Below are 25,833 nucleotides of genomic sequence, written 5' to 3' on the forward strand. Positions count from 1 at the left end.
GAGCCTCCTGGTAGCGTCTGTGTCAGGGCCGTGAGCAGGAGGCCTGAGCAACGGTTAGCAGCCACCATGTCCATTTACTTCAGAGGGGCACTGGCTTGGCTTGAAGGGGGCTCCGTGAGCTGGCAGGGAAGCTCCCTGCCCGAGGGAGGTCCTTGCAGCCTGGGGCCCTCGAGCCTCTCTCGCTGTCAACGGGTGTCTGGGGCAGGCCACAGGGACAGCTTGGGCCGGGACAGGTCGTTTCCACCCTAGGAGTTTGTGGTTAAAAGCAGCTGAGTCTAGAGACACCCTCGCATCCTTCAGGAGCGCCTCCCTGACTCGTCAGCCTGGGTTTACAGCATCGCTGCTATCCCAGCCTCTCGGTACCCCTGCAGTGGATGCGCCCAGACCAGGGCTGGCATCTCCCCATGTTATGAATGAAGAAACTGAGCCACCCAGACAGTGAGACTCGCCACGGTCAGGCTGCAGCTGAGACATCGTGGCATCCTGAACAAAAGCATCTTTCCCCCTACCCTTTCTGAGTCAGGTCAACCGGATTTAATTCTAGCTGACATTTTCAAGGTATGTGCCTTTGAGCAAGTTACTCAGAACTTCTGAGCTTGTTACCCGCCATCTGTAACACAACCGTAAGAATGGATGCTTTTGAGTACTAACTGTGTGCCAGGCAATGGCACCCCACTCCAGTACTCTTGCCTGGAAAATCCCATGGGTGGAGGAGCCTGGTAGGCTGCAGTCCGTGGGGTCGCTAAGAGTTGGACATGACTGAGCGACTTCACTTTCACTTTTCACTTTCATGCATTGGAGAAGGAAATGGCAACCCACTCCAGTGTTCTTGCCTGGAGAATCCCAGGGATGGGGGAGCATGGTGGGCTGCTGTCTGTGGAGTCGCACAGAGTCGGACACGACTGACGCGACTTAGCAGCAGCAGCAGCAGTGTGCCAGGCACTGTTCTAAGCACCCTGCCCTTATTTAATCAAATGTGTTCACTTACTCTTCATAAGAGCCCTGGTCGGGGCAGGGGGGTTCTGCTATCGTCTTACTACAGATGAGCAGTGCCTTCAAGTCACACAGCCAAGGAGGCCCCCCAGATTTCATGTTCCCCTCTCTCCTGGATGTAACTCAGACTCCAGTGCTGTTCAGGGCTGTGTTTACTGCTCAGGAAGCAGAGGCCACGCTCTCTGCAAGAATGCAGGTTACAGGCATGGATGGATGTGTGGAGGTGATCATTAGACTCTGAAGTCTGGGGACCTCCTGAGCCACCAGCTCCCTCCGGCACAGGTCCCTGGGGAATAGGAGGAAACGTTATCAGACCTCCAGGCACACTTTCTCCTCTGGGGTCATTGCAGGTGGGAACGTCAGCCGGGTGGTCTTGGCTGAATCTGCAGCCCCTCTAGAGCTGGAAGCCAGGCCACCTGGTGGGCTCAGCCCACCTTTTGTGCAGAGGAACAGAGAGTGGGCCCTGGGATGGGTGGGGCTGCTCCCTAGGGTCTGAGACTTGAGCCAGGAGTGGAGGCTGTGAGTAACTCAGGCCCTGGGACAAAGGCTAGTCACCCACCCCCACCATCACCCGCTGTGTCTGGTTCCTCTTCCCACTGTGACTCAGACTATCAGCTCCCTGCCCTTCTAGGCCATCAGAGGGTGGGGGGACCTGAACCCCTCACTTCACTGGCTGCTTCAGCACCCAGTACACAGACCTTGGTCCTCAAGGAGCGGAGGGACATGGCCTCCTGTCATGCTCTTTATTGGGCTGGTTTAAGAAGAGAATCAGGGCTGGGAAGTCACTTGGCAGAGGTCCCCCTGCAGTGAGAGGGAGGTGGCACCAGACCCCGGGCCTTCTCTCTCCCAGCTTTGAGAGCCTCCTGTTCTGCGTCACCTGATGCCGCTGGCTTAGCGATGCTTCCTGTGAGCCGCGCCCTCTGCTAAGGGCTCCCCAGCCAGTATCTCACTTAACACCTCCACAGTAGCATAAGCAGAAGTGCCATTATCCCCATCACTCAGATGGGGAAACTGAGGCTAGAGGGTGGAACTGGGCATCACTCCCAAATCTGTCTAAGCAGAGAGGGAGCTTGTGCTCTTACTGTGTGGTCCACAGGCCGAGGTCTCTGTCTGTCCCATCCCCAGGCCAGAGCTCCGTCCACTGGTCTCTGTCTCAGGACACTGGGCATGTGGGGGCACCGGGGACAGTGGGAGGTAGATAGACTGCCTCCAGGTGTCCCGGGTTTAGCTCATCCAGACCCTCCTTCTACAGCGGGAGAAACTGAAGGACAGAGAGAGGGGAATCGCTTGTGCAGTGCTGTGCGGTGGGGGAGCTAACAGGGATTACATCGGATCCTTGTCTGGCCATTTCCCACCATTGTGAAGATAGGGTCCCAGGGTGGAAGGACTGGAAAGACGCAACAGCTACAGCAGCCGTGGCCCTGGTTATCTGGTGGGCTCCAAGGGCCGTGGGGCTGGAGCGGCAGTCCCAGGATCTGGCTGATCATTCCGGGCTGGGCTGGGCGGGGCCCTGGGCAGGGAGACGAATCTACGTTCTCTGTCACTGAAATGTCAGCCCTTGTCCCTGTCCCCGTCTTCCGCAGGAAGCAGCCATCAGGTCTGTGGTTTTGCCTTCCTGCAGCAGCCTTGTAATGTCCGTTTCCCCCAGGGTCGAGGCCACAGAGTCACCCAGACTCGGCGTATTCAAGAGCCAGGTTTGCCCATTCCTGGCTGCCTGGCCCAGAGCAAGATGCTTCACCTCCCTTAGGTCTCAGTTTCCCCATCTGCCACATGGAGACCAAAACTCCAGCTTGTATAGAGGAACCTGGCGTGATGTTTCCCAGTCAGTGTTGGCCCAATAACACACCCGGTTTTTCCAACTGTTTTTTGTGTTGAAATACATATGTAATGTAGGGGTTCTCTGATGGCTTAGCTGCAAAGACTCCTCCTATAATACAGGAGATGCAGGAGACGCGCGGTCAGGACGATCCCCTGGAGGAGGAAATGGCAACCCACTCCAGTATTCTTGGGCTTCCCTAGTGACTTAACTGGTAAAGAATCTGCCTGCAATGCAGCAGACTTGGGTTTGATCCCTGGATCGGGAAGATCCCCTGGAGAAGGGAAAGGCTACCCACTCCAGTATTCTGGCCTGGAGGATTCCATGAACTGTATCGTCCTTGGGGTCACAAAGAGTCAGAGACGACTTAGTGACTTTCACTTTCTTTCCCTCTCCATTATGCTTTAGCTCAAGATACTGAATATAGTTGCCTATACAGTATACGGTAGGACCTTGCTGATTATCCATTATACACACAATCGTATACATCTACTTACCCTAAACTCCCAATCCATCCCTCTCCCCACCTCCTACCCCTTGGCAACCCCCAGAACTCTTTCCATCTTTTTTTTCTTAAATATTTATTTGTTTAAGATGCAGCAGATTTTGGTTCGATCCCTGGGTTTGGAAGATCCCCTGGAGGAGGAAATGGCAACCCATCCAGTATTCTTGCCTGGAAAATCCCATGGACTTTGGCTATGCTGGGTCTTAGTTGCAGCATGCAAACTCCTAGTTGTGACACGGGGTCTAGTTCCCCGATCAGGTATCAAGCCCAGGCCCCCTGTATTGGGAGCTTTGAGTGTGGAGTCTTAGCCCCTGAACCACCAGGGAAGTCCCCAGAACTCTTTTCATCTTGCAAAACTGTAACTCTGTCCCCATGAAATACTAATTCCCCATTCCCCTCCCTGCATCCTCTGACAGCCAGCATTCTGCTTCCTGTTTCTAGGAGTTTAACTGCTCTCAGTACCTCACATAAGTGGCATCATGCAGGATTAGCTTGTTTCACTTAACGTAACGTCCTCATGTTTCGTCTGCACTGTAGCCAGTGTCAGCACACCATCCCTTTTTAAGCCTGAGTACTACTGCTCTGTTTTATGTCCAGGCTGCATCTTGCTTATCCTTTTATCCACCAGTGGACATTTGGGCTGCTTCCATCCTTTGGGTGTCATGATTAGTGCTGCTGGGAACACAGATGTCCAGCATCCATTCGTGACTCTGCTTTCAGTTTTGCATACATACCCAAAAGTGAAATTATTGGGTCCTCTGGTCATTGTGTTTGCTGTTCAGTCGCTAAGTGGTGTCTGACTCATTGCGACCCCATGGAGTGCAGCACGCCAGGCTTCCCTGTCCTTCACTATCTCCTGGAGTTTGCTCAAACGCAGGTCCATTGAGTCAGTGATGTCATCCAACCATCTCATCCTCTGTCGACGCCTTCCCCTCCTGCCCTCAGTCTTTCCCAGCATCCGGGTCTTTTCCAGTGAGTCGGCTCTTTGCATCAGATGGTCAAAATATTGGAGCTTCAGTTTCAGCATCAGTCTTTTCAATGAATATTTAGGGTTGATTTCCTTTAGGAGGGACTGGTTTGATCTCTTTGCGGGCCATAGATTTCTAAAATTTTGGTCATGGGAGGAACCTCGAAGACGTAGTTTGTCTGTTCCCCATGAAGATAATTCGTTGCTTTTGTGTCACTTGTGACCGTTTACAGAGCTCTGCCACTTGCTTCTGCCCCTGGCACAGGTGGGAGGCACAGCAGAGAACAAGGGTGGGGCCCACCCGTCTGCACCGGTGGACCTGAGGGTGGCTAGGGAAGGGTGTGGGGGGTTCTACATCCTCTGGACATCAGCAGAGTGAGGACCTGAATACCGCAGAGGACGAAAGCCTGGGCAAGGGGCCGGGGAGGCAGGATGAGGGTCATCAGCCTGGGCCGAGCCCTCCCACTGGATCCCAGAGCTCTCCTGGGAGCTGGAGGCATTTTTCCGACTGTGCTTGCCTTTGTCCCTTTCACAAACGCCTGCTTTGTGCCTGGCATCGTCTTCGGTGCTGGGGATACAGGGGCGAGTGTGACAGGCAGTGACCCCATTTCCAGGGAAGTCAGTTCTAAAGGAGTATATTGCTCAGCACCGTTCTGAGTGAGCTGCCCATTTGGCGTTCCTGCTGCTCACCACGAATCCTGTCTGCCTCTGACAGATGGACAGCCTGAGTGCACAGAGATTCAGTCACTTGCCTGAGGTCACGGTGTAGGGGGACTGGGGATAAAGCTGGGATTGCAGCCATTCCTCCTGAGTCCTTAGAAGCCGAGGTGGGGTGGAGTGGGGCACCTGTGATCCATTGAGCAAGATGACAAATTGGGCTACCGTCGGGGCTTGGAGGACAATGGCGCAGGCTGCCGTGATGGGGTGAGGACTTCGGCTGAGGGGTCGGGAAGGGCTTTTGGAGCAGGTGACACTGGACTGAGACCTGAGGGAAATGTGGACTCCCGTGACAGAAGAGTAGGGACCGATCACCTATTCAAAGGCGACAGCACACGCAGAGGGCCCCCTGGCTCGGATTCTGAGTCTTCTTGCTGTAAGCTGCTGATAGACTCCACCTTACCGATTTGTTGTTTAGTCGCTGAGTTGTGTCCGACTCTGCGACTCCATGGACTGAAGCCCACCAAGTCCCTCCGTCCATGGGATTCTCCAGGCAAGAATGCTGGAGTGAGTTGCCATTTCCTTCTCCAGGGGATCTTCCCAACCCGGGGACTGAACCTGTGTCTCCTGCATTGGCAGGCAGATTCTTTACCACTGGGCCACCAGGGAAGCCCACCTTATCAATGAACCACAATATTTGAGCTAAATCTGAGTACCAAGTGACGCTTTGTCAAGGTTGCTTCCGAAAAGATCTTTGGATAAAACTATATTCATTTGGATTTGGCTCCTGGATCCGGTTGACTCACAATGTTTATGAAGGTTTCCCACAGATTTCCAGCAGTCTCTAAAACCGTGGGTGTGAGTCACTTTTGAAGGGCATCCTTTAGAAGATTCATCATACTGTAAAGGCTGATGTTCTCTGGGTCCTGACGGGTTACGGCTCACAGCGCCAGGAGCAGAGACTGACAGCATCTTGCTCAAGGGTAGCTGATGGGCGTCCCAGCCCGGGGACTCGCCTGCACACCCTGACCTCAGATTCACATAGGCGCTCCTGCCTACGGTGGGCTTCAGCTTCTCTGATGAGCCAGGCCAGGCCCAGGCCTTCCCAGGTTCTTTTGTTGGAATCTTTTGAGACTTGCACCCTCATGCCTGCCTGACAGATGAGGAAACCGAGGCTTTCCCATGGCCAAGAGCTGTGAAGGGGCCCCACTGAACCCAGCTCTGCCCCAGATCGACTCTGTCAACCAGGACATATACTGCAGGACTAACCCCCAGAATGGCCAATCTACGTTTTATGGACTAGGTTCCAGTTTACCTTTGCAATTTTTTTATCAGAAAAGATCTGGCCAGGTAGCTAATCCAAACAGTGCTCCCATGGGTTTATGTTTAAACCCTGGACAGGGACCTGATGTAAGGGCTGGAGCATCGATGTGCCTTAACGGCAGTCCACTTTTACATGTTCATTTAGTTGGTCCTTAAGGCTCATGGAATAGAGTCCCTTCTGGGCAGTTCTTGGCGGTTGAGTTGAAGGAGGCTGCTCTTCTTCACTGTGAGTGTCCCAAAGCAGCCAGTGTTATTTTTCGAGGAATATTTGGTGCTTCAGCATTTTAGCCAAATGGGGGCCGACTCGTTTCCTTTCCCAAAGTGGTCAAGAACTTTGTGTGTGTGTGTGTGTGTGCACAAATCAAAATACATACAGTTAGCCCAAAGGTCCTCAGTAAGAAATAGCCTCATGGCTGCTGTCTCAGGAGACGGCTTAGCCTCCAGAGCTGATGGCATCTGGGCCTTATCTCATCCTGGCTGATGTCACCTGAAATGGGCAGTTTGTTCTGGCCTGGGTGCTGTTTTAGGGCAGGTCGATGGGTGCCTGGCCAGGCATGTGATATTCTGCCAGCAGTTCTTGAGATCCTGCTCTGTCCTTCACTTGGAGGGGCTTTGATGCCCTCAGAGCGTGGAGCTGGGTGGGCTGCTGGCCTGGGGTGCTGGGGCTGCAGGAAGGAAGTGGTTTGATCTGGCTCTGCAGAGATGGGTCTGGCATCAGCCTAAGCAGTAGTGTTTGCAAATTTGATGAGTGGGGAAAGTGGAAGTACTTTGAGTTCTGGTTTATTTTCTTTGGCTAGAATTCTAGAATCCGGGACTATCGGAGCTGGCAGATGCTTACTGATCCAGCCCTGCCCCTTCTGCTGCAGGTGGGGAGGCTTTGTGGAAAGCCCCTGAGGCGGGGTATTGTGTCCGTCCATTGTCTCAGGGCTTTCTTGCTAAGGTGGGAAGTGACCTTTGCTTTGCAGGTAAGAGACCAGAGTGGAGATGTTAAGAAACTGGTCAGAGGGTACTACTGCGATAGTCTTAAAGGTGGTCCCTCTGTCTATTTGGGCGCTGTAAGAGCTGATGTCTCGAGCACTAGCTGTATGTCACACACTGTGCTGACCTCTTTTCCTGCATCATCTCACTTAACCCTCAAAACAATCCTTTACAAGAGGTATTGTTGGCATCCTTGTTGAAGGGACAAGGTCAGAGAGGGTGTAAGGGATTTGCCTAGGGTCACACAATGATAAGCTAGACGGCAAAGCCTGACTCAGTCCCTCGAGCTGGTGGGGGCGGCAGATCTCAGCTCACTGCTCGTAGCTCCCCCCGCCCAGGGGCTGGGTCACTTCCTTTGGCCCCTCTTGGTGGATTTGCTCTTTCTAATTCCTTCCACCTGGATCTTTAGTTATTTGGATGGTTTGATTTGATGTGGTTTCCATGGGAATCTGTGTTTGTGTGCTCACCAGGGATCTCCGGGCAATGAGCTGATGTTACCGCAGGGCCTGGGGGTGGAGGGGATGGAGGGGGCTGGGCAGGAGGGGTGGGGGCTGGAGGGTCTCCTGGGGTCCCTCTCCTGCTCTGGAGCTCCCAGTCTGGTGGAGCTGGGCCTGCCGGGGTGGGGAGGGGGTCTGATTCCCGCCTGTAGAGAAGTTGATTTCCGCCCCCCCCATCTCTTGAAAGCAGATCAACTCACAGGGAAAATGGAAACGGTGACCTTTTACGAATGTCTTTCTTTGCACACAATTGCTTCTTGTTTTCCTGCCCCCTGACTGAAGGTGGGCAGAATTCAGAGGCTTGGAAATCCTCAACCCACCGTTTTCCGTCCCCGCCTGCCCCCAGCCTCACTTCCGAGGAAGCCGCTGAGACAGAGCGTGACAGATGGCAGTGGCACGCATCTGGGTCAGCGCCAAGTGAGGCTTAACCCCTCTGCCCTCCTCCCAGGTTTCCTGGGAACACTGTCCTGGTGGAGGGGTCAGGAACGCCTCGCCTGCAGCAGCCTCGTGGTGGGGCTCCTATCGGCTCGCCAGGTCTGTCCAGTCCAGGCCATCAGACTGACCTCGTGTGCACGCCCATCTCCTGGTCCTGAGGAATAAATAGGTGTCCTGGACAGAGCGGGTGCGGGGCAGCTCTGCCTCTGCTAGCCCTGTATCTTCAGCCCATCGCCTGACCTCCTAGGGGCTCAGTCTTCTAATCTGTAACAATGGGGGCAGAAGCACTGTCCCCGAGGTGTCATGACTGTCGCACTCTGTCACTGCTTCAGACTCAGCATGCATGCCTCCTATTTTTTTTTAAAAGATGTATTAGGATCTTTTTTTTTTTTTAGTGACTACATAAGCTATATTTTTTTTTATTAATTTGTTTCTAACTTCTGCATATTGGGGAGAGTAGGAGAGCAACAGAGCAATAAATCAATTTTAAAAAATCTGCTGTGATGCTGTTAACGGAACACAGGTTAGGCACCCTGTGTTCGGCTGCTTGCCATTCAAAAGCCAATCCTTGAGATACAAGGGTTGGTTGAAAAGGAAAGGTTGCTTTATTCAGGAGTCCAGCAATCTGGAGAGAAGGCACACTCATGTCCAAGAACCAACTCCAAGGATTCTGTTTGACTATAAACGTTTTTGAAAAGAGATGTATTAGAATCTTTTTTGTTTTATGTATCATTGGCTAGATGGCATCACCAATTCGATGGACATGAGTTTGAGCACATTCCAGGAGTTGGTGATGGACAGGGAAGCCTGGCGTGCTGCAGTCCATGGAGTAGCAAAGATTCGGACACGACTGAGTGGCTGAACTGAACTGATCCTATGTTTTTGGTTGCACTAGGTCTTCATTGCTGCACGCAGGCTTTCTCCAGTTGAGGCAGGCAGGGGCTGCTCTTCCTTGTAGGCTTCTGTAGTTTTGGCACACGGGCTTCTCTGCCCCCTGGCATGTGGGATCCTCTGAGACTAAGGGTCAAATGCTCGTCCCTTGCTTTGGCAGGCAGATTCTTATCCACTGGACCATCAGGGAAGTCCCTCGGGCCTCCCTGTGCTCCATGGATGGCCCTCCTTCCCCTCTTCCTCTTTCTGTAATCCAAGAGAGGCTGTCCTCCTTGGAGACTTGGACTGAATTCCCAGGCCGTCACCCTTTCACCCACTGCAGGTCATTTCCTGACTGTAACTTCTTGACTGTTCCTCGATGTGATGACACCATTGAGGAAAGCTGAGTAATGGAGGGAGCATGACCTCTGTGAGATCTCCTTCTCTTCTAGATGTCCCAGTGGGCCAGAGATCAAGACTTAGAGGCCCAGGGGTCTGTCCAGAATCTTCACTCAATGACCTGCAGCTGTGTACCTTTGGGTGCCAGGCTTCAGCCCCCGGGACTGGCATTTGTCCTCTGTGAAATGGCTGTCCTAGGAGCACAGGGTCCAGACCTGGCTTTGTAGAGCTTTCCCAGAAGCAGATGGTGTCCTTCTGTGCAAATACGATTGTGTCTTCTACAACGCACCCCTCCTGTCAGTCTTCATAACTCACGTGCTCCTTACCCAATGGGCAGGGCGAGATCAGTGGCTCAGCCAGGCCCACCCTTCCCCACTGTGCGCCCAGGCAGGGGACTGGGAAGATGGAGGAAGGGTACCTTATTTCACAAAAAGATGATGGTGGGGCCAGCCCTTGGCATTTTCTCCTGAGCCTCTGTTCTCATGATCTGGCTTTCTCACCTCAACAAGCCTTGACTTAATGCTGCACCATATGAGCCCCAAACCAGCTTTCTTTGCCTGTTGTTCCCAAGGGTGCCCTCCATCTGCAGGCCGTGCCTTGACGGAGGCTTGCTAGACTGAGGGGAGGGGCAGCCCAGTGCGCCAGCTGACTTGGAGCCTGGGTAAGTGTGTCATCCTCTTAGAGTCCAGCGTGCTCAGCGTCTCCCCAGCGCCTGCTGAGCAGGCGGATTATGGAGGGAGGTGGCGGCAGCAGAACTCAGAGCTCTCCTAGATCATTCAGCCAGTTGACTTAAACCCTGGGAGCTGGTCTTTGTAGCTTGACAGTAATTGTCTCTGGAGAGGCAACTGGAACAGCTAGCCTGCAGAGAGACATTGCAATGTCCAGTCCCTACGATGGTTTTAGTCTTAGGAGCATCTCCATAAGCAGATGGGTTTGTTTTTGACTTTGGTTTACGGCTGAGGGAAGGAATTCTCAGAGAAGTCTGGTAACTTGGCCAGGGTCGCAGGGTGAGTGTAGGATTGGAATTAGTATCATCGAACACACAGTACCCTAAAGAGGGTAAAGTTTGACATTTGTGCCGACCCAGAAGGACTAGTACAGCAGACCATAAATGTCACCCGTCTCAGACTTCCTCCAGCTTCCTGCTCTGTCATCCTGAGCATGGAGCTTTTGTCCTGATGCTCATAAGATCACTGCTGAATCCCCAAGCATCACATCTGTGTTCCAAGTAGTAGGCAGGTAGATGGGTGAAAGGAAAAACTCAAAAGGCCAGGTCTGACTCTTTAAAAAAAATTTCTCCTCAAAGCTCCAGAAACTTCTGCTGACATTTCAGCCAGAACTGAATCTTCTGACCACCTTTGGCTACAGTTCAGTTCAGTTTAGTCGCTCAGTCATGCCCAACTCTTTGGGACCCCATGGACTACAGCACATCAGGCTTCCCTGTCCTTCACTAGCTCCTGGAGTTTGCTCGAACCCATGTCCATTGAGTCGGTGATTCCATCTAACCATCTCATCCTCTGTCTCCCTCTTCTCCTCCTGCCCTTTCCAAGCATCAGTCTTTCCCAGCATCAGGGTCTTTTCCAGTGAGTCAACTGTTCGTGTCAGGTGGTCAAAGTATTGGAACTTCAGATTCAGCATCAGTCCTTCCAATGAATACTCAGGGTTGATTTCCTTTAGAATTGACTGGGTTGACCTCCTTTGCATAAATCTCTAAGCACCTTCTCCAGGCCAGACCCTGTGGAGGGCAGAGTCACCCTTTCTCCCTGGAAATCTGCAGGCCGTTTGGGGAGGTGGCTAAGAAGCAGATACATGCCACTGGAAAAGATGCGACAAGGAAGAGGACATTAACTCCTCTGCCCTGAGTCCTGTCCAGGACAGCCCTCTCTCACCTGGCTCTGTTTCCCTGTCCAAGGTTATCTCCTCTGCTGAGGAACCCAGGGTGGGTGGCTGCCTCCTGTCTTACAGATGGATCTCCAGTGTCTCAGAGGGCTTGGGAAAAGGCCGAGCTTGGGTTTGAACCCTGATGCCCCAAGCCAGTGGGGACACTGCCCGGCCTGGCCTATTTTTAGAGGGCGCCATGTGGGTCAGCTGAAGAGACAATGGAGAATGCAGCCCCCACAATGAACCATTGTTCCCATGGTGGCTTTAGAGCCAGGGCTGGGCCCGGCAGATGACCTGTGGCCCCCACTGGGGGCCGGACCATACTGCATCCTCTGTGGATTTTTCCAGCGCTTGTAATGCAGGCACTTAGAGGAAGAGAGGGCTGGGGAAATGAGGGACTCATTTTTGGGGGGGGGGCATAAGGCTGGGACCCCTGTGCTGAGGGCAGGCCTGGGTATTAGGAGGGAGCCTGGTACACCCAGTACCATCCCCTGTAAAGCACTCACCCTCCCCAGGAGGCTCTATTATACTTCCCATTTCATAGAAGCAAGGTACAGCCCAGGAGATGCTTCAGGTGTCTTCAAAGAGGAAGCCTTGTGAGACCTTGCATCACTCAGACAGAGATGGATGGAGAAGGGAGAGAGTTTTTGTTAAAAGCACAGATAATGAGCTTTTCTGCTGTCAAGGTGGAACCTGAGAATTGGGGTGTATTTCTTTATTTTTGAGTCAAGGTCTTCAGATTGGCAACCACTGACCGCAAGGGATGGGATGGGTGGGTTTCCGTGGTCACCCCCAGTCCATCTCTGCTTCTGTGAGTGATTTCTGTAGCCAGAGAGACCTGCCACTCAAAGCCCAGGACCAAATGAGAAGCTTCTGCAAACCTCAGTGGCACGCGCTGGGTGTCTGCAGGCAGTAATTACAGCCACACCATGGCTTCACGTCCCACATGACAGGCCCGTCTGTCTGTTCTCTCCCCAGGAGCAGGACATTGAGACTTTGCATGGCTCCATTCACGTCACGCTTTGTGGGACCCCCAAGGGGAACCGGCCCGTCATCCTGACCTACCACGACATTGGGATGAACCGTAAGTTCTGAGGAGTTCTGGGTGAGCCAGTTCCCCCCAGGGCTGGGGGACACAGTCAGCTAGGAAGGGCGGCTGCGGGGGCGTCCAGATCTTTCTCTTTTGCTGGGACTTCCTGGAGCTGTTCTGGGAAGAACTCTCACTATGGGTGGTGCTAGTGACAAAGAACCCACCTGCCAACGCAGGAGACCAAGGAGATGCAGGTTCCATCCGTGGGTTGGGAAGATTCCCTGGAGCAGGAAATAGCAACCCTCTCCAGTATTCTTGCCTGGAGAATCTCACGGACAGAGGAGCCTGACGGACTCTAGTCCACGGGATCGCAGAGAGTTGGACACGACTGAAGCAACTTAACATGCAGGGGACTTCCTGGAGATGTTCTGGGAAGAATTCTTGCTACAGACTGGACAAGCCTGGAGTGCACTGCCCAGGGGCCTGGAGAGGCTGGGAGCTCAGGAGCCCTCTGCCGTCAGCATGTGTGACAGGGACTGCTTTTACTGAAAGCATGCTGTAGATTTTCATATTTTCACAGGATTGTGTAGCCACCAACACAATCCATTTTAGAGCAGTTTTGAAAAGTGAAGTGAAAGCGTTAGTTGCTCAGTCATGTCTGACTCTCTGCGACCTCCTGGACTATCCCCTCTGTCCATGGAATTCTTCAAGCGAGGATTCTGGAGTGGGTAGCCATTCTCTTCTCCAGGGGATCTTCCTGACTCAGGGATTGAACTCGGACTCCTGCATTGCAAGCAAGTTCTTACCGTCTGAGCCCCCAGGGAAGCCTGTCCTTTTACCTGTCACCCAGTCTCCCATGCCCTCCAACCCCTGGCCTCCACTCGGTCTGCCTTCTGTCCCTAAGATCTGCCTACTTTGGACGTTTTTTTATCAGTGGAATCACACAAAATGTGGGCTTCCTGTCTGGCTTTTTCTGATTTCGTCCACATTGTACCATGTATTAGTACTCTGTTCTCTGAATGAGACCCCGAGGTGTGGACCCAGCACAGATGACTTATCTGTTCCCAGCTGTTGGGCATTTGCCCTGCTCCCTCGTTCGGACTATTGTGCATATGCTGCTGCTGTGAATGTTTAGACTGTGGATTCTTATGATTACCAGGAAGTGTTACCAAAGGTGGGCTTTTTACTGATGGAGGGGGCCCGAAATAAGATCAACTTAACATTACAGTTTCAGAAAGCAGAAATGGTACTGTGATGATTAGGAAGGAACTTATAGGCCTTCCTAGTCTAGTGTGTGTTGCAGGCTGGGTGTTTGCTCAATTCTTGATCAGCAGACTGCCTGACTGACGTTTTTTTTGCCACAGCTTCTTAAGACCCTGAGGCTAGGAGTGATGTCAGTCACCGAAAACTCTTTTTGTACTTCACTCTCATTCCTCTTTTATCAAGCTCATCTTTTCCGACATGTCTTCCCCATAGCCATAACCATCTGTACCAGATCCCATGCTAGGTCCCTTTTTTAAAATTGTGTTTATTGGCTCCACTGGGTCTTCATTGCTCTGTGCAGGCTTTCTCTAGTTGCAGAGAGCGGGGCTACTCTTCACTGTGGTGCGCGGGCTTCTAGCCTTTTATCAGCAGAGGACAGTGCGAAATAAAAGGTGACCATTCTTGAAAGTTCATTTTGTCTGCCGTGTAGGCGTGAAACAGAATGGACGCAGACTTCATTCCCTCCTAACTTCTTCCTCTGCTCTCTCGCCTGCCTCTTCTCCAGACAAAACCTGCTACAACCCTCTCTTCAACTCCGAGGACATGCAGGAGATCACCCAGCACTTTGCCGTCTGCCACGTGGATGCCCCCGGCCAGCAGGACGGCGCTGCGTCCTTCCCCACGGGGTAAGAGCAGGGAGCCTTGGGCCCCGGGAGAGGGGCAGGAAAGCCGTGCAGGGTGGAAACAGGCAGTGGGGGGAGGCCTTGGCTGGGTTTTAACTTTTTTCTTTTTTATTGTGATAAAATGTATATAACTTACATTTACCATGTTTAGCCATTTTTCAGTGTGTTAAGTACATTGACACTGTGGTGCAGCCATCACCACCATCATCTCCAGGACTTTTTTATGAGCCTAAACTGAAGCCCCACAAGCGTCATACACTAACTCCTCATCCCCCGCCCCTCTGGACACCCTGTTCCCGGCCTCACAGCAGCCCGTTTAGGCTGACTTTTTAATAGGTGTTTGTGATCTAGACAGGACTGAAGTGGGAGAGGTTCTTGACAAGACGAAATGGTTAGCAGAAAGATCTAGAAAGTTGGGCAGAAAAAGATCGTTGTTGGAAGTAATATTGATGAAATACGTCCTGTGACCAGGCTTAATCATCTTTATTTGCAAATGTTATTTGCATTTAATCCTTATATAACCAGTGCTGGTAGCGCCATTCTCTAGATGGAGAAACTGAGGCATGGAAAGGTTGACTGCCTTGCTCAAGGCTGTGCGACTAGTTTAACCGGAGGAGGGGGGTGATCGGGTTTGAGCCCAGTCTGCTGAATCTAAGGCTCATCCCCTCTTGGGAACATCAGGCTACCTTGTTCGTGGTTGTCTACACTTCCTGCTCCCCCGTGGTGTGCGACTGGCATGGCCTTTCAGTTCTGGCTGTGAGACTGAGGCCAGGCTTAATGAATGTACTGGACAGTCAGGGTCACACAGGAGAGGCAGAATCCTGCCATGGTGTGATCAAACCAACGTGGGAGCAGGTTCTTGGGTTTAAAGTCTCCCAGAAGAGGCCTTCTTGGTCTCCACAAAGAGATCTCCTTTTTTGGTTACTATTCTGAATTATCCTTTATTTTCTTTCTTTTTTTTTTTTTAACTGAAACAATTTGTTGGAGTGTAGTTGATTTGCAGGACTTCCCAGGTGGCACAGTGTTAAAGAATCCGCCTGCCAATGCAAGAGATGCTAGAGACGCAGGTTGGATCCCTGGTTCGGCAAGATCCCCTGGAGAAGGAAGTGGCAGCCCACTCCAGTATTCTTGCCTGGGAAATCCCATGGATGTAGAAGCCTGGTGGGCTATAGTGCATGGGGTCTCAAAGCGTCAGAAACGACTGAGCACCTAAGCATAGACGATTTACGGTATTGTGTTGGGGCTTCCCTGGTAGCTTAGATGGTAAAGATTCTGTCTGTATTGCAGGAGACCCGGGTTCGATTCCTGGGTTGGAAAGATCCCCTGGAGAAGGGAATGGCTACCCACTCCAGTATTCTCGCCTGGAGAATCCCACGGCCAGAGGAGCCTGGTGGGCTACAGTCCATGTGGCCGCAGAGAGTCGGACACGACTGAGTGACTTAGTGTACAGCACAGTGACTCAGTTATACATCTGCGTATGTTCATCGTATTTCAGATTATTCTATTTTATTGTAAACTATGTATTTTGTATCGAGGTATAGCCGATCAACAATGTCGTGATAGTTTCAGGTGGACAGTGAAGAGACTTGGCCGTACATATACACGTATCCACCGATTTATCCTAAATCATTCATCTTTCTCAGAGAGGAAGGGAAGGGACACCCAGAGATACAACATACAGGTTATAAACTTCTTAATACAGCCGCAGATGAAGACAGAGGTCTGTCAGCATATCTTTGCTTAGCCAGATTAAGAGTTAGGGTGACCCGGTGGCTCTTAGCTCCCGATAGGGACATTTTAAAAATATTCTGAAACCTTGACTCCACTCCCAGGAATTTTTATTCAGTTGACCTAGAGGTTAAGGTGCTGGGTCTTTGTTCCCCAAAGTCACCATGCGATTCCAGCCTTTGGCTTGGTGGGGGGCGGGGTGGGTCTGGCTTCTATCTGCCTCCTGTGGTTGGGGGTCTCCTCGGCCCTCCAGAGTGCATGCCCTTCATCCCGAAGCTGAGTTGGCAAAGCAGGGATGGCGGGGAAGCCCTGGCTGGTCCTTCTGCCTCTGGAGTCAGCTTCCTGCACGTGGGGGCCTCCTGAGTAAGTGTGGGCATGCAGCTCTTGGGAGGCAGAACCAGCCTAGAAATGGGAGATAATCGGGAAGGAGAACCTGGGTTCAGCGTGACGTGGTGGGCAAGGTTGCTGCTGTTCAAGAGGAAGGAGCCAGGCAAGGAAGCGGCTCCATGTGGGACCGGGGCTTGGACCACTCATGTCCCCGTTGGAAAGGTGGGCACAGTGAGAGCAAGAGACCCTTCCAGGCCCTGCTAAGGAGCTGGTGATGGGAGCTTCTGTTGCTTCCTGCATCTAGCAAAGGGGACGGCCTCGCCCTGAAGTCAGACCCAGGCGGCTGGCAGACTCCCTGCCATTGTTGCTCAGTCCTAAGTTACGTCTGACTCCTTGGGACCCCGAGGACTGCAGCACGCCAGGCTTCCCTGTCCTCCACTGTCTCCCGGAGTTTGCGCAAACTCGTGTCCATCGAGTCGGTGATGCTGTCCAACCATCTCGTCTTCTGTCGCCCCCTTCTCCTCCTGCCCTCAGTTTTTCCCAGCATCAGGGTCTTTTCCAGTGAGTCGGTTCTTTGTGTCAGGTGGAGCAGGCTCCCTAACCTCCCCAGTGTGAGCCCTTACACCGTCGTGCTCTAGCATACCTGCTGTCATGGGCCAGTCTGGAACAGAGGGGAGCTCCTCCAGCCCTCTGTTAGCAAAATTTGTGGTCCCAGAGGATGTGTGAATCGAGGCGTCTCTGTGCCTTAAACTCCCCCAGGTCTCCTTTCTTGAAGCTGAATTAGGCCACTGTGTCCACCCCAGCAGGGTGGTGTGTGTTCTCCACCTTGTGTCCCAGGCATGTCTTGGGGAGAGAAGTTAAGAGGGGGTTTCCGTAAGATCAGGAACCCTTCCTGGCAGGGCTGCCAGGGGACCTCCTTTGAAATCCTCAGAGCTCAAAGTCCCTGTTCATCTATAAAACCAAGTCACTTTTCTCTTAGCCTCAGTGATATTTATAATCTTTATATGAGGGAAATCATAGCAACCTTAGAGATTTGTTGTAAAGATTAAATGAGCTTATGTGCTGTGCTCAGCCATTCAGTCCTGTCTGACTCTTTGCGACCCCATGGACTGTAGCCCACCAGGCTCCTCTGCCCATGGAATTTTCCAGGCAAGAATACTGGAGCAGGTTGCCCTTTTCCTACTCCAGGGGTCTTCCTGACTCAGGGATCAAACCTGCATCTCTTACGTCTCCTGCATTGGCAGGCGGAATTCTTTAGCACTGAGCCACCTGGGAAGCCCAAATGAGTTTATAATGCTCATCTAATGCTCGGTGTGGGGCCTGGGACATAGAAAGCAGTTTGTAAAGGGCCACTTTACAAAGTCAAGGGTGTGGGGGGATTAGGATGGAGAGCATCCTTGCTCAGAGGAACAGGCTGATACACTGTGGGGGTGCCTGGAATAAGGGCCACGGAGGGACTAGACCGAGGAGTCCGGGGCACGAGGCAGGTTGTCACACCGTCCCTGCCCTTCAAACGTGTTCCAGTTTGCACTGTTTATTTCTGCCGGGGTCCGAGCTCTCGCTAACCGCCTCTGTGTGCCCTCTCCCAAGGTACATGTATCCCTCCATGGACCAGTTGGCTGAAATGCTCCCCGGAGTCCTGCAGCAGTTTGGGTAAGAGCTTGCAGAGAAAGGTGACCTCTAGCTTCTGTCTCTCCTGGCGCCTTGGTCTGGCCCCACCCCTGAAATCTAGGTGAATGTTTAAAGATAGGGAAGAAATCAGCTTGTCACACTCTGCAGACAGTGTATGTCTCAGTCTCTTTACTCCGGTGTGCTTCTTGCAAGTCGGGCTGTTCTTGAGTGGATCCACCCCATGATGGCAGCCACTCAACCCACCCTTTCCCCACCTCTCCTCTCTTATTGCCTTTTCTTTCCCATGGGATGTTCTGGAACGGGCTACCTGAGCCCTCCATGTCTCCCTCCAGGCCCTTATTTCTTCAGTGCTCATTTCCTTCTTCCTTGAGCCTTTCATGTAATGATAACACCTCAGAGTTCTTGCCCAGTTCAACTTGCCTTCCAAATTTTAGAATCCAAAATACAGCTGAAGGGCGGGAAGAGGAAGTTCAGGGACTAGGCCTTCCCGTAAGTGGCCATCGGGCACTGTCCGAGCCTGGCCGCCGTCAGGAGCAGAGTGAGGGGAGAGGAGTCTTCCCGAGGTTGCGGTCTTCTGTGAGGCCACAGAGCGCGTGGCATCGCAGTTCCTCCAGGGCACGTAAGGCAGCATGCTGCCAGCCACCCCCAGGGATGCCCAGGACAGACGCTGGGGGAGACGGGGCTCCTCAGGGCAGGGGGCGAGGGCTGCAGGGCCTCGCAAGGCTCCCCCGCCTGGGATATGAATTTTTATTTCTGCTTCCAGGCTGAAGAGCATCATTGGAATGGGAACTGGAGCAGGTGCCTACATACTCATTCGCTTTGCTGTGAGTCTTTTTGTTTTTTGTTTTAACTTTTTATTTTGTATTGGAATATAGTGTGTTAGTTGCTCGGTCATGCGTGACTCTTTGCAATATCATGGACTATAGCCCCCGCCAGGCTCCTCTGTCCAGGGATTTTCCGGGCAAGAATATTGCAGTGGGTAGCCATCCCCTTCTCCAGGGGAACTTCGCATATTGCAGGCAGATTCTTTACCATCTGAGCCACTCGGGAAGTCCCTATTGGAGTATAGCCGATTAACAATGCTGTAATAGTTTCAGATGAACAGCGAAGGGACTCAGCCATACATACGCATGTATCCATTCTCCCCCAAACTCCCCTCCCGTCCAGGCTGCCATATAATGTTGAGCAGAGTTCCATATGCTGTGCAGTAGGTCCTTGTTGGTTAAAAAGAAACATTTTTTAAAAATACGTTTTAAATCAAATTAATTCAAGATTAAGGCAGAAAATTGGAAAAACCACAAATAAAAAAATCACAAAAGGGAAAAAGAAATGAACCATAATTGCATTTCCCAAGGGAGAACCACAGTTCACATGGGGCTGTGTGGTCCAGAGTTCTGTATGCCCGGGGCACGTGAGGGCTGTGCCCCCAGGCACACAGCAGTGGCCCTTTCCCCTTCATTGAAATGCCGCACTAGACAGATGCTTTTATCGTCGTCCTGATCATGACCAGGGCCTCACATCACTGAGTGTTCTGTTGTGGCCCTTCTTTGTGATAGCTGCACAGTTTTTGTAGTCAGGAAAGTCTTGGACCCTGACTGATTGATGCTTAACTAATCAGAGATGCGCGTGTTAGCATGATGAATGTCACTGACATTACTCGGGGTCCATTTCAGGGGCTCTCAGGTCCTTTGTATCCTGACCAGACATTGTATTCAACCATATGTAATCTGACGGCCTATTATTTGCCGGACATTCTAGAGGTTAGGAATGCTAGCATGAATACAAAATGGTTTGGCTGTCTAGGCTCTGAGCCCACAAAATATAGTCTCAACTCTATCTTAGATTTCTGTCTCTGAGAAGTAAGAGGATTCTTACTGATTCCTGGAGAGCCGATTACCTTGTCTGATTTATGATGTCCGTGGTATGATGTACCCATTTCACAGCTGGGGAAGCTGAGGGGCAGCGGGGTGAAGTGACTTGTCCCAGGCAGGTCTGCCAAGTGTGTGTGCTTCTACTCTTCCTATGGTTTCCTCTTTGTACTCTCTCAGAAGTCCCACGTAGTGTCTACTATGCTGGAACCTCAGTTTTGGAAGTTGGGGGGCATATCCAGAGCATCAGCCTGCTCTGGGGGTCCACACGGACCCTCTCGGACTTTTCTCTGTCTTCAGTTTGACTTTAAAGTTCACAGTCTCTCCTGTGGCCAGGTTGTCTCTCTCACCTCGTGCCTTGAATTGCAGCTCAACAACCCCGAGATGGTGGAGGGCCTTGTGCTCATCAACGTGAACCCGTGTGCGGAAGGCTGGATGGACTGGGCTGCCTCCAAGGTGAGCCTGGGGGCCTGGGTCAGCCGGGGGTATCCCAATCTGCAGAGGGGCAGGCGTGCCCGACTCTGCCTGGAGGGCAGACTGCAAGGAACCTCTCCTTGCACCCCCTTCCACTATCCCCAGCAAAGAAGGCTGCTTTCCTCTGCTTGGCTTTGAATAGTGAACATGATCTCAGCCATGCACCATTCGGATTTCAACAAATCACTACTGTCCAAGTCAGTGATACCAGTAGGATGTGGGTCTCCAGCCAGCTTTGATAAGGAGAGCCTGGGTTAAGATGTAGCTACTGAGGACGTAGCATATGTTGGGTTTATATCAAGATGCTGAGACTAAAAAGACAAACAAGACAAAAGACAAATGTCTGTCACCCCAGTCCCCTACATAGGATTAATTAAAAAATATATATGTTTGGTACTGATTTTATGCCACTTAGTTTTATGCCGGTAATAATTAGCTAACATGTGTTGAGTATTTATCAGGTTCTCTTTCTACGTTCCGTGGCTATATCTGCATGACCTCATTCAATCCTCAGGCAGCCTAGGAGTGGGGATTGTTATGACCATCTTATGGAGGAGGAAACTGAGGGTCGCAGGGTTAGAATGTTGTCCAGGGTTGCACAGAGCCGGGCAGTGAGAGATCTGGGGCCGAACAGGACCCCTTGGACTCTGGGGTCCTCGGATCACCCCCGAGCTGGGCTCACCGCGGGCTCTACCTCCATCAGCAGGTGCCAGGTGCCCGCCTGGACCCAAGCTCCACAGGGCAGGAAACGCAAAGAGAACAGGGCACATCCCTGCCCGGGGAAGGGCCCTCGCTGTCTCGGGAAGCTTGGCTCTGGCTGGGTTCCTTGTTTATCTTTAAAAAATTATTATTGTTTTTTTTCATAAAGGCCCCCAGTATTTGCCAAGGAGAAAGGGAAACTGTTCCAATGGAAACAGGACAAAGCCTTTCAAGCCGGGGTTATCCTGGCTTCTCATTTGGAAAGTGTGTTTTTGCCAAGGTTGGGGTGGCTGTCGGGGGCAGGGAGTGTGAAGGGGTCGTGCCCCTCCGCACACGTCCCACCCCACCCTGGCCACTCTGATATTTCATTTCTTCCTGGAACATTCTGCCAGGACACGGGAGCCCTTTCCTCCCGCCGGCATGATATTCAGGAGCGGAACACACTCCCTGTTTTTTATTTTGTTTTCCAGCAAAGGGAGTGACATTGCAGTGGGCTGGTTTGGCTTCTTGGTAGCTGTCCTGTGCCAGGCGTGGGGCTGGGCCGCTGACCATTGGCTGATGTGGGCCTGAGCGCTTTTTGTGGGTTTTACTGTTTGCACTGTCTCTTTCCTTCTCAGCTGCAGCCCTGGTGGAAGACCTGTCTCTCGGGGGTCTAGTGTGTGTCAGACACTAGCAGTTGCCTTGTGTAGCCCTCGCCTTGGCCTTATGACTCTGAGCTTCCCGGCACCCTGGTTATGATCAGAGATCTGAGGTCCAGCGGCTCTGTGACATGCCCCCAAACCCAGGGTCTCGCAGCTAGGAGAACACCCAGGTCTAGAGCTTCTCTCCCCTTCGGTCCCTGCCTGACACTGAAGTTGGTCAACACACATTTATGGAGCTCCTACTGTATACTTAGCATTTATACCTAGCTGTATATACAGCTCCATAAATGCTGTATACCCAGCATTTATGGAGCACCTACTGTATGCCTAGCACTTACGGAGTTCTTGCTATATGCCTAGCATTTATGGAACTCCAGCTTTGTCAGTGGGAGCAGGTAGAGAAGAGAAGGTCACAGTATTCAGAGAGAGGAAACTAGCTTGAGAGGGAAAAATCTGGGGGATGACATAGAAAGGATAGTTGGGCATAAACAGATCCTGTTATATAGACTAGCAACTCAATGTGTGTTTGGAAGCAACAGACAACACCCTACCCCACACCCCCCGCCACCCCTTGCTGAGGACTTGGTGAGCTGTGGCCTGGTGAAAGCTGGGGAAATGTGAGATCTTTGTTCAGACACATTTCTGCCCATCTCCTGTGCCCCGGGCTCTGAGAATAAGGAACGGATGGAGGGCCAGGCCACGTCTGCCAGGGCTCCAGGCCCCGTAGGTAACTGGAGACACCTTCCATCATGGGGTGACCCCAGACTTGGATGCGGGGGAGCCCATGCCACTGCTCCGCCCCAGGGCAGTGGGGTTTGCTGACCCTGTCTGGCTGCTGCACAAATGCCTGCGATCTAATCCCGCCTGCTTCTGTCCTCCCAGATCTCCGGATGGACCCAAGCCCTTCCAGACATGGTGGTGTCGCACCTCTTCGGGAAGGTGAGCGTGTGACCTGGCGTTCTGTTGTTCAGTCGTGTGCTGCCCCGCACAGAGGGCACGGAGCGAGGGGGCGACCCCCCGACCCTCCCCAAACAGCGAGTCGTGACTCATTCACAATCGTCAAGTCATTCCTTCTCTCTCACTCTCCCTTCAACAGAAGTCTTTTTAAACAGCTTTATTGAAGTACAGCACATATTGAAAGTATAAAATGTGAGATTTTGGCATTCGTATACACCGGTAAGAACCATCACTGAAGCCCAGGTGACTAATTACACAGCTTTCCCCCAGGACTTCCCTGGGGCAGCCTGGCCCTCCTTCTCTCGGTCCTCCTCTAACCCTCTTTGGGTCGCTGCAGATTCGCCGCAGTTCCCTAGAGTTTTATGTAAACAGCATCACACAGTATGGGCTTCTTAATTTTCCAATCTGGCTCCTTTCAGTCCACATAATTATTTTGCGATCCATCTGTGTTGATGGGCATATTGAGAGTTCATCCCTTTGTCGTGCTGAGTGGTGTTCCGTGGTGTGGATAGACCAGAGGTTGCTTCTCCATTCACCGATTGAGGGACTTTGGGTTCTTTTCAGTTCTGGGCTATGACAAAGCTAACAGCATGCACATCTATGGACTGTGTCAGCCTCAGTCCTAAGGGCCTCTGTGATTCCTGTGAGAAAGACTTTTTATTCCCAGTTATGTATGTATACATATTACCCGCCCCCCTCCCCCACCCGTGGTGGATGAGGAAAATGAGACCAGAGAGGTTGAGTGACCTGTGTGAGGTCTCACAGCCAGCAAGAGGGGCTGAGATTGGAGCCCATGAGTCTGGGCCCAGTGTGGGTTCCTGTAACTAATGCAGGATGCTGGCCACCTGTGCCTCCGCTGGTACCTGGCACTCAGATGGGCTGCTGTGTAGGTGCGCCCACTGAGGCTGGTCTGAGCCAAGCCCCTGGTGACATGGGAGTGGTGCGTGGTTCTGCCGTGTCCCCCGGCCACCGTGGTCCCTGACTCTGGCTTTGTTCCTCCTGCTGAGGGAGAGGGCCGGATGTGGGTCTGAAGTGCCCCTCGATGCCCGTCCAGCCTGGTGATGTGTTCTGTTGCCTGTGTGTGGCCTACACACCACTGCCTGCTCCGAGGCTGGAGAGTGAGACCTTAGACACCCGGGGAGGCAGATGCTTGCTGAGTTGCTGCAGTGTGCGTCGAATTGCTCCTCGTGTTCGTTGGTGTGGCTGCTGTAGCAAAGCACCACAAGCTGGGTATCTTAAAACAACAGACATACATTCTCTCTCACTTCTGAGGCCAGGAGTCTGAAATCAAGTGTCAGCCGGGCCACAGTCCTCCAGTGGGACTAGGGGAAGGTCCTTCCTGCTTCTTCCGGCTTCCGGTGGCTTCAGCATCAATTGGCGGGTGGTCCCTCACACTCCAGTCTCTGCCTCCATCTTTGCATGGCTTTCTCTCTATCTGTTTCAAATCTCCCTTTCTCTTACAAGGACACTGGTTCTAAATCTCTGGATTTAGAACCTACCAGGATAATGCAAGATGACCTCATCTCTGGATCCTTAACTTAATTACATTTGCAAAGACCTTCATTTCCAAATAAGTTAACTTCACAAGGTCCCGGAATGTGATGTGAACACATCACTGGGACAACCTTTCAAGCCGCCAAAGTCCTCTTTTTTTATGTTTCAGTTTCCATTACATTTTCTCCACCCTGAGTGTATAACGTGCACCTCGTAGGAATACAGGAAAGATCAGAGCCACTGTCTGTATTTTCTTGGAAGGGGGGTGTCAGGTATAGAGTGAGAACTTTGCCTGACTATACCTGAAATTACTTGGGGTGTCTGTTTGTGCCCCCAACCCACTGCAGTTGTTTCGATCTGTAACCCCAGCACAATTCCTCAGACTGTGACTTTCTTTTTTCTGGGAGAACAGCTGGTTGGTCCCTGTTGCTTCAGTAATCGTGGACTGTCTTGACACAGCTCTGGGCTGACACTGGCCCCTCTTTGCTCCCTCCCACTCTTGATCTGGTTGTCGTCAATTACATCGGGCCCTTTCATGAAATTGCAGCATCCTCTGTTGTACAGATGAGAAACAGAACAGGCTCATAACTTGTTTGCCTCAAATCACATTCAGAAAGGAACCAGGGAGAGAGAAGGCTGAGGCCGGCCTTCTGCAAAGGTCGGTTGGCCCTCCTGGGGATCAAGATTGAGCTTCTTTCTGGCAACTTCCCATTGCATGGGTTAGTTTTGTTTTGCAAACATGAAAAACTTCTTTTCATCTCTTCCATTAAAAAGAAAATAATGGTAATTGCTAAAGTCGCGTCGGTGTTTACAATGGGCTTCCTAGACTGCCCAGCCTTTATTAAATCCTACAATTTGATGAAGTAGGTGATGTCACTCCCACTTTTTTTTTTTTTTTTAAAGGAAACTGAGGCTCAGAGAGGTAAAACACTTGTACAAGTTCAGACCCAGGAGGACTGAGTTCAGATCAGAACTCCCAAAATCTGAGCCCAGAAAGGCATGCTTGCCCCTCCAGCTTTGTGATCGCTCTCCTTGCAGTTGATATTCAGACATCAGTCTGCTTCTGGGTACAGCTTCTACTTTCCCAAAGCTTCCCTCGGGCCCATAGCAGGCCTATGGATTAGGCTTTACCGTCTTCACTTTGTACCTGAATAAGAGGAAGGATGGCGAGGGCAGTGACCAGCCAGTGCCATAGTTCCCACAATGACATTGTCCTCTCTCTACGCAGGAGGAAATGCAGAATAACGTGGAGGTGGTCCACGCCTACCGACACCACGTCATGAACGACATGAACCCTGGCAACTTGCAGCTGTTCATCAACGCCTACAACAGGTACCCGTGCTGTTCAGCCACACGATGGCCGCTTTCGCAGGTCCGGAACTAAGATGGGGCAGGGAGGGGAGAACATAAAGGTAATTTAAGATGCAGCCCTGGAGCAAATAAATGAACAGAACAAGGGTGCCCAGGAAGGGCCCTGGGAAGTCAGGTGCCTCCCGGAGTTTTGAGTATTGATCCTTTGCAAGGGGGCTTCCCAGGTGGCACACTGGTAAAGAATCCATCTTGCCCGTGCAGGAGACACAGAAGACACAGGTTCGATCCCTAGGTTGGGACAATCCCCTGGAGTAGGAAATAGCAGCCCACTCCAGTATTCTTGCCTGGAGAATCCCATGAACAAAGGAGCCCGGCCTGCTACAGTCCATGGGGTTGCAAAGAGCAGACACGACTGAGTGAGCACACATGTACTTTGCAAGGAGCTTAACTCCACTCCAGATCACC

The 25,833-nt window shown here is 52.0% G+C and overlaps 1 protein-coding gene across 2 annotated transcripts in view; it reads left to right on the top strand.

The window, feature by feature from the left end:
• Positions 1-25,833, top strand: part of NDRG1 (N-myc downstream regulated 1) — a 56,160-nt gene that overhangs the window by 17,440 nt on the left and 12,887 nt on the right. For both annotated transcript variants that reach the window (XM_019973845.2, XM_070802419.1), the window contains 7 exons: positions 12,300-12,405; positions 14,120-14,240; positions 17,883-17,945; positions 18,688-18,748; positions 20,162-20,248; positions 22,489-22,545; positions 25,286-25,389. In XM_019973845.2, the coding sequence (XP_019829404.2) occupies positions 12,300-12,405; positions 14,120-14,240; positions 17,883-17,945; positions 18,688-18,748; positions 20,162-20,248; positions 22,489-22,545; positions 25,286-25,389 (599 nt within the window). The remainder of the gene's footprint in view (positions 1-12,299; positions 12,406-14,119; positions 14,241-17,882; positions 17,946-18,687; positions 18,749-20,161; positions 20,249-22,488; positions 22,546-25,285; positions 25,390-25,833) is intronic.

This window comes from Bos indicus, chromosome 14 (genome assembly GCF_029378745.1).
Source record: "Bos indicus isolate NIAB-ARS_2022 breed Sahiwal x Tharparkar chromosome 14, NIAB-ARS_B.indTharparkar_mat_pri_1.0, whole genome shotgun sequence".
In the NCBI taxonomy this organism is placed as follows: domain Eukaryota; kingdom Metazoa; phylum Chordata; class Mammalia; order Artiodactyla; family Bovidae; genus Bos; species Bos indicus.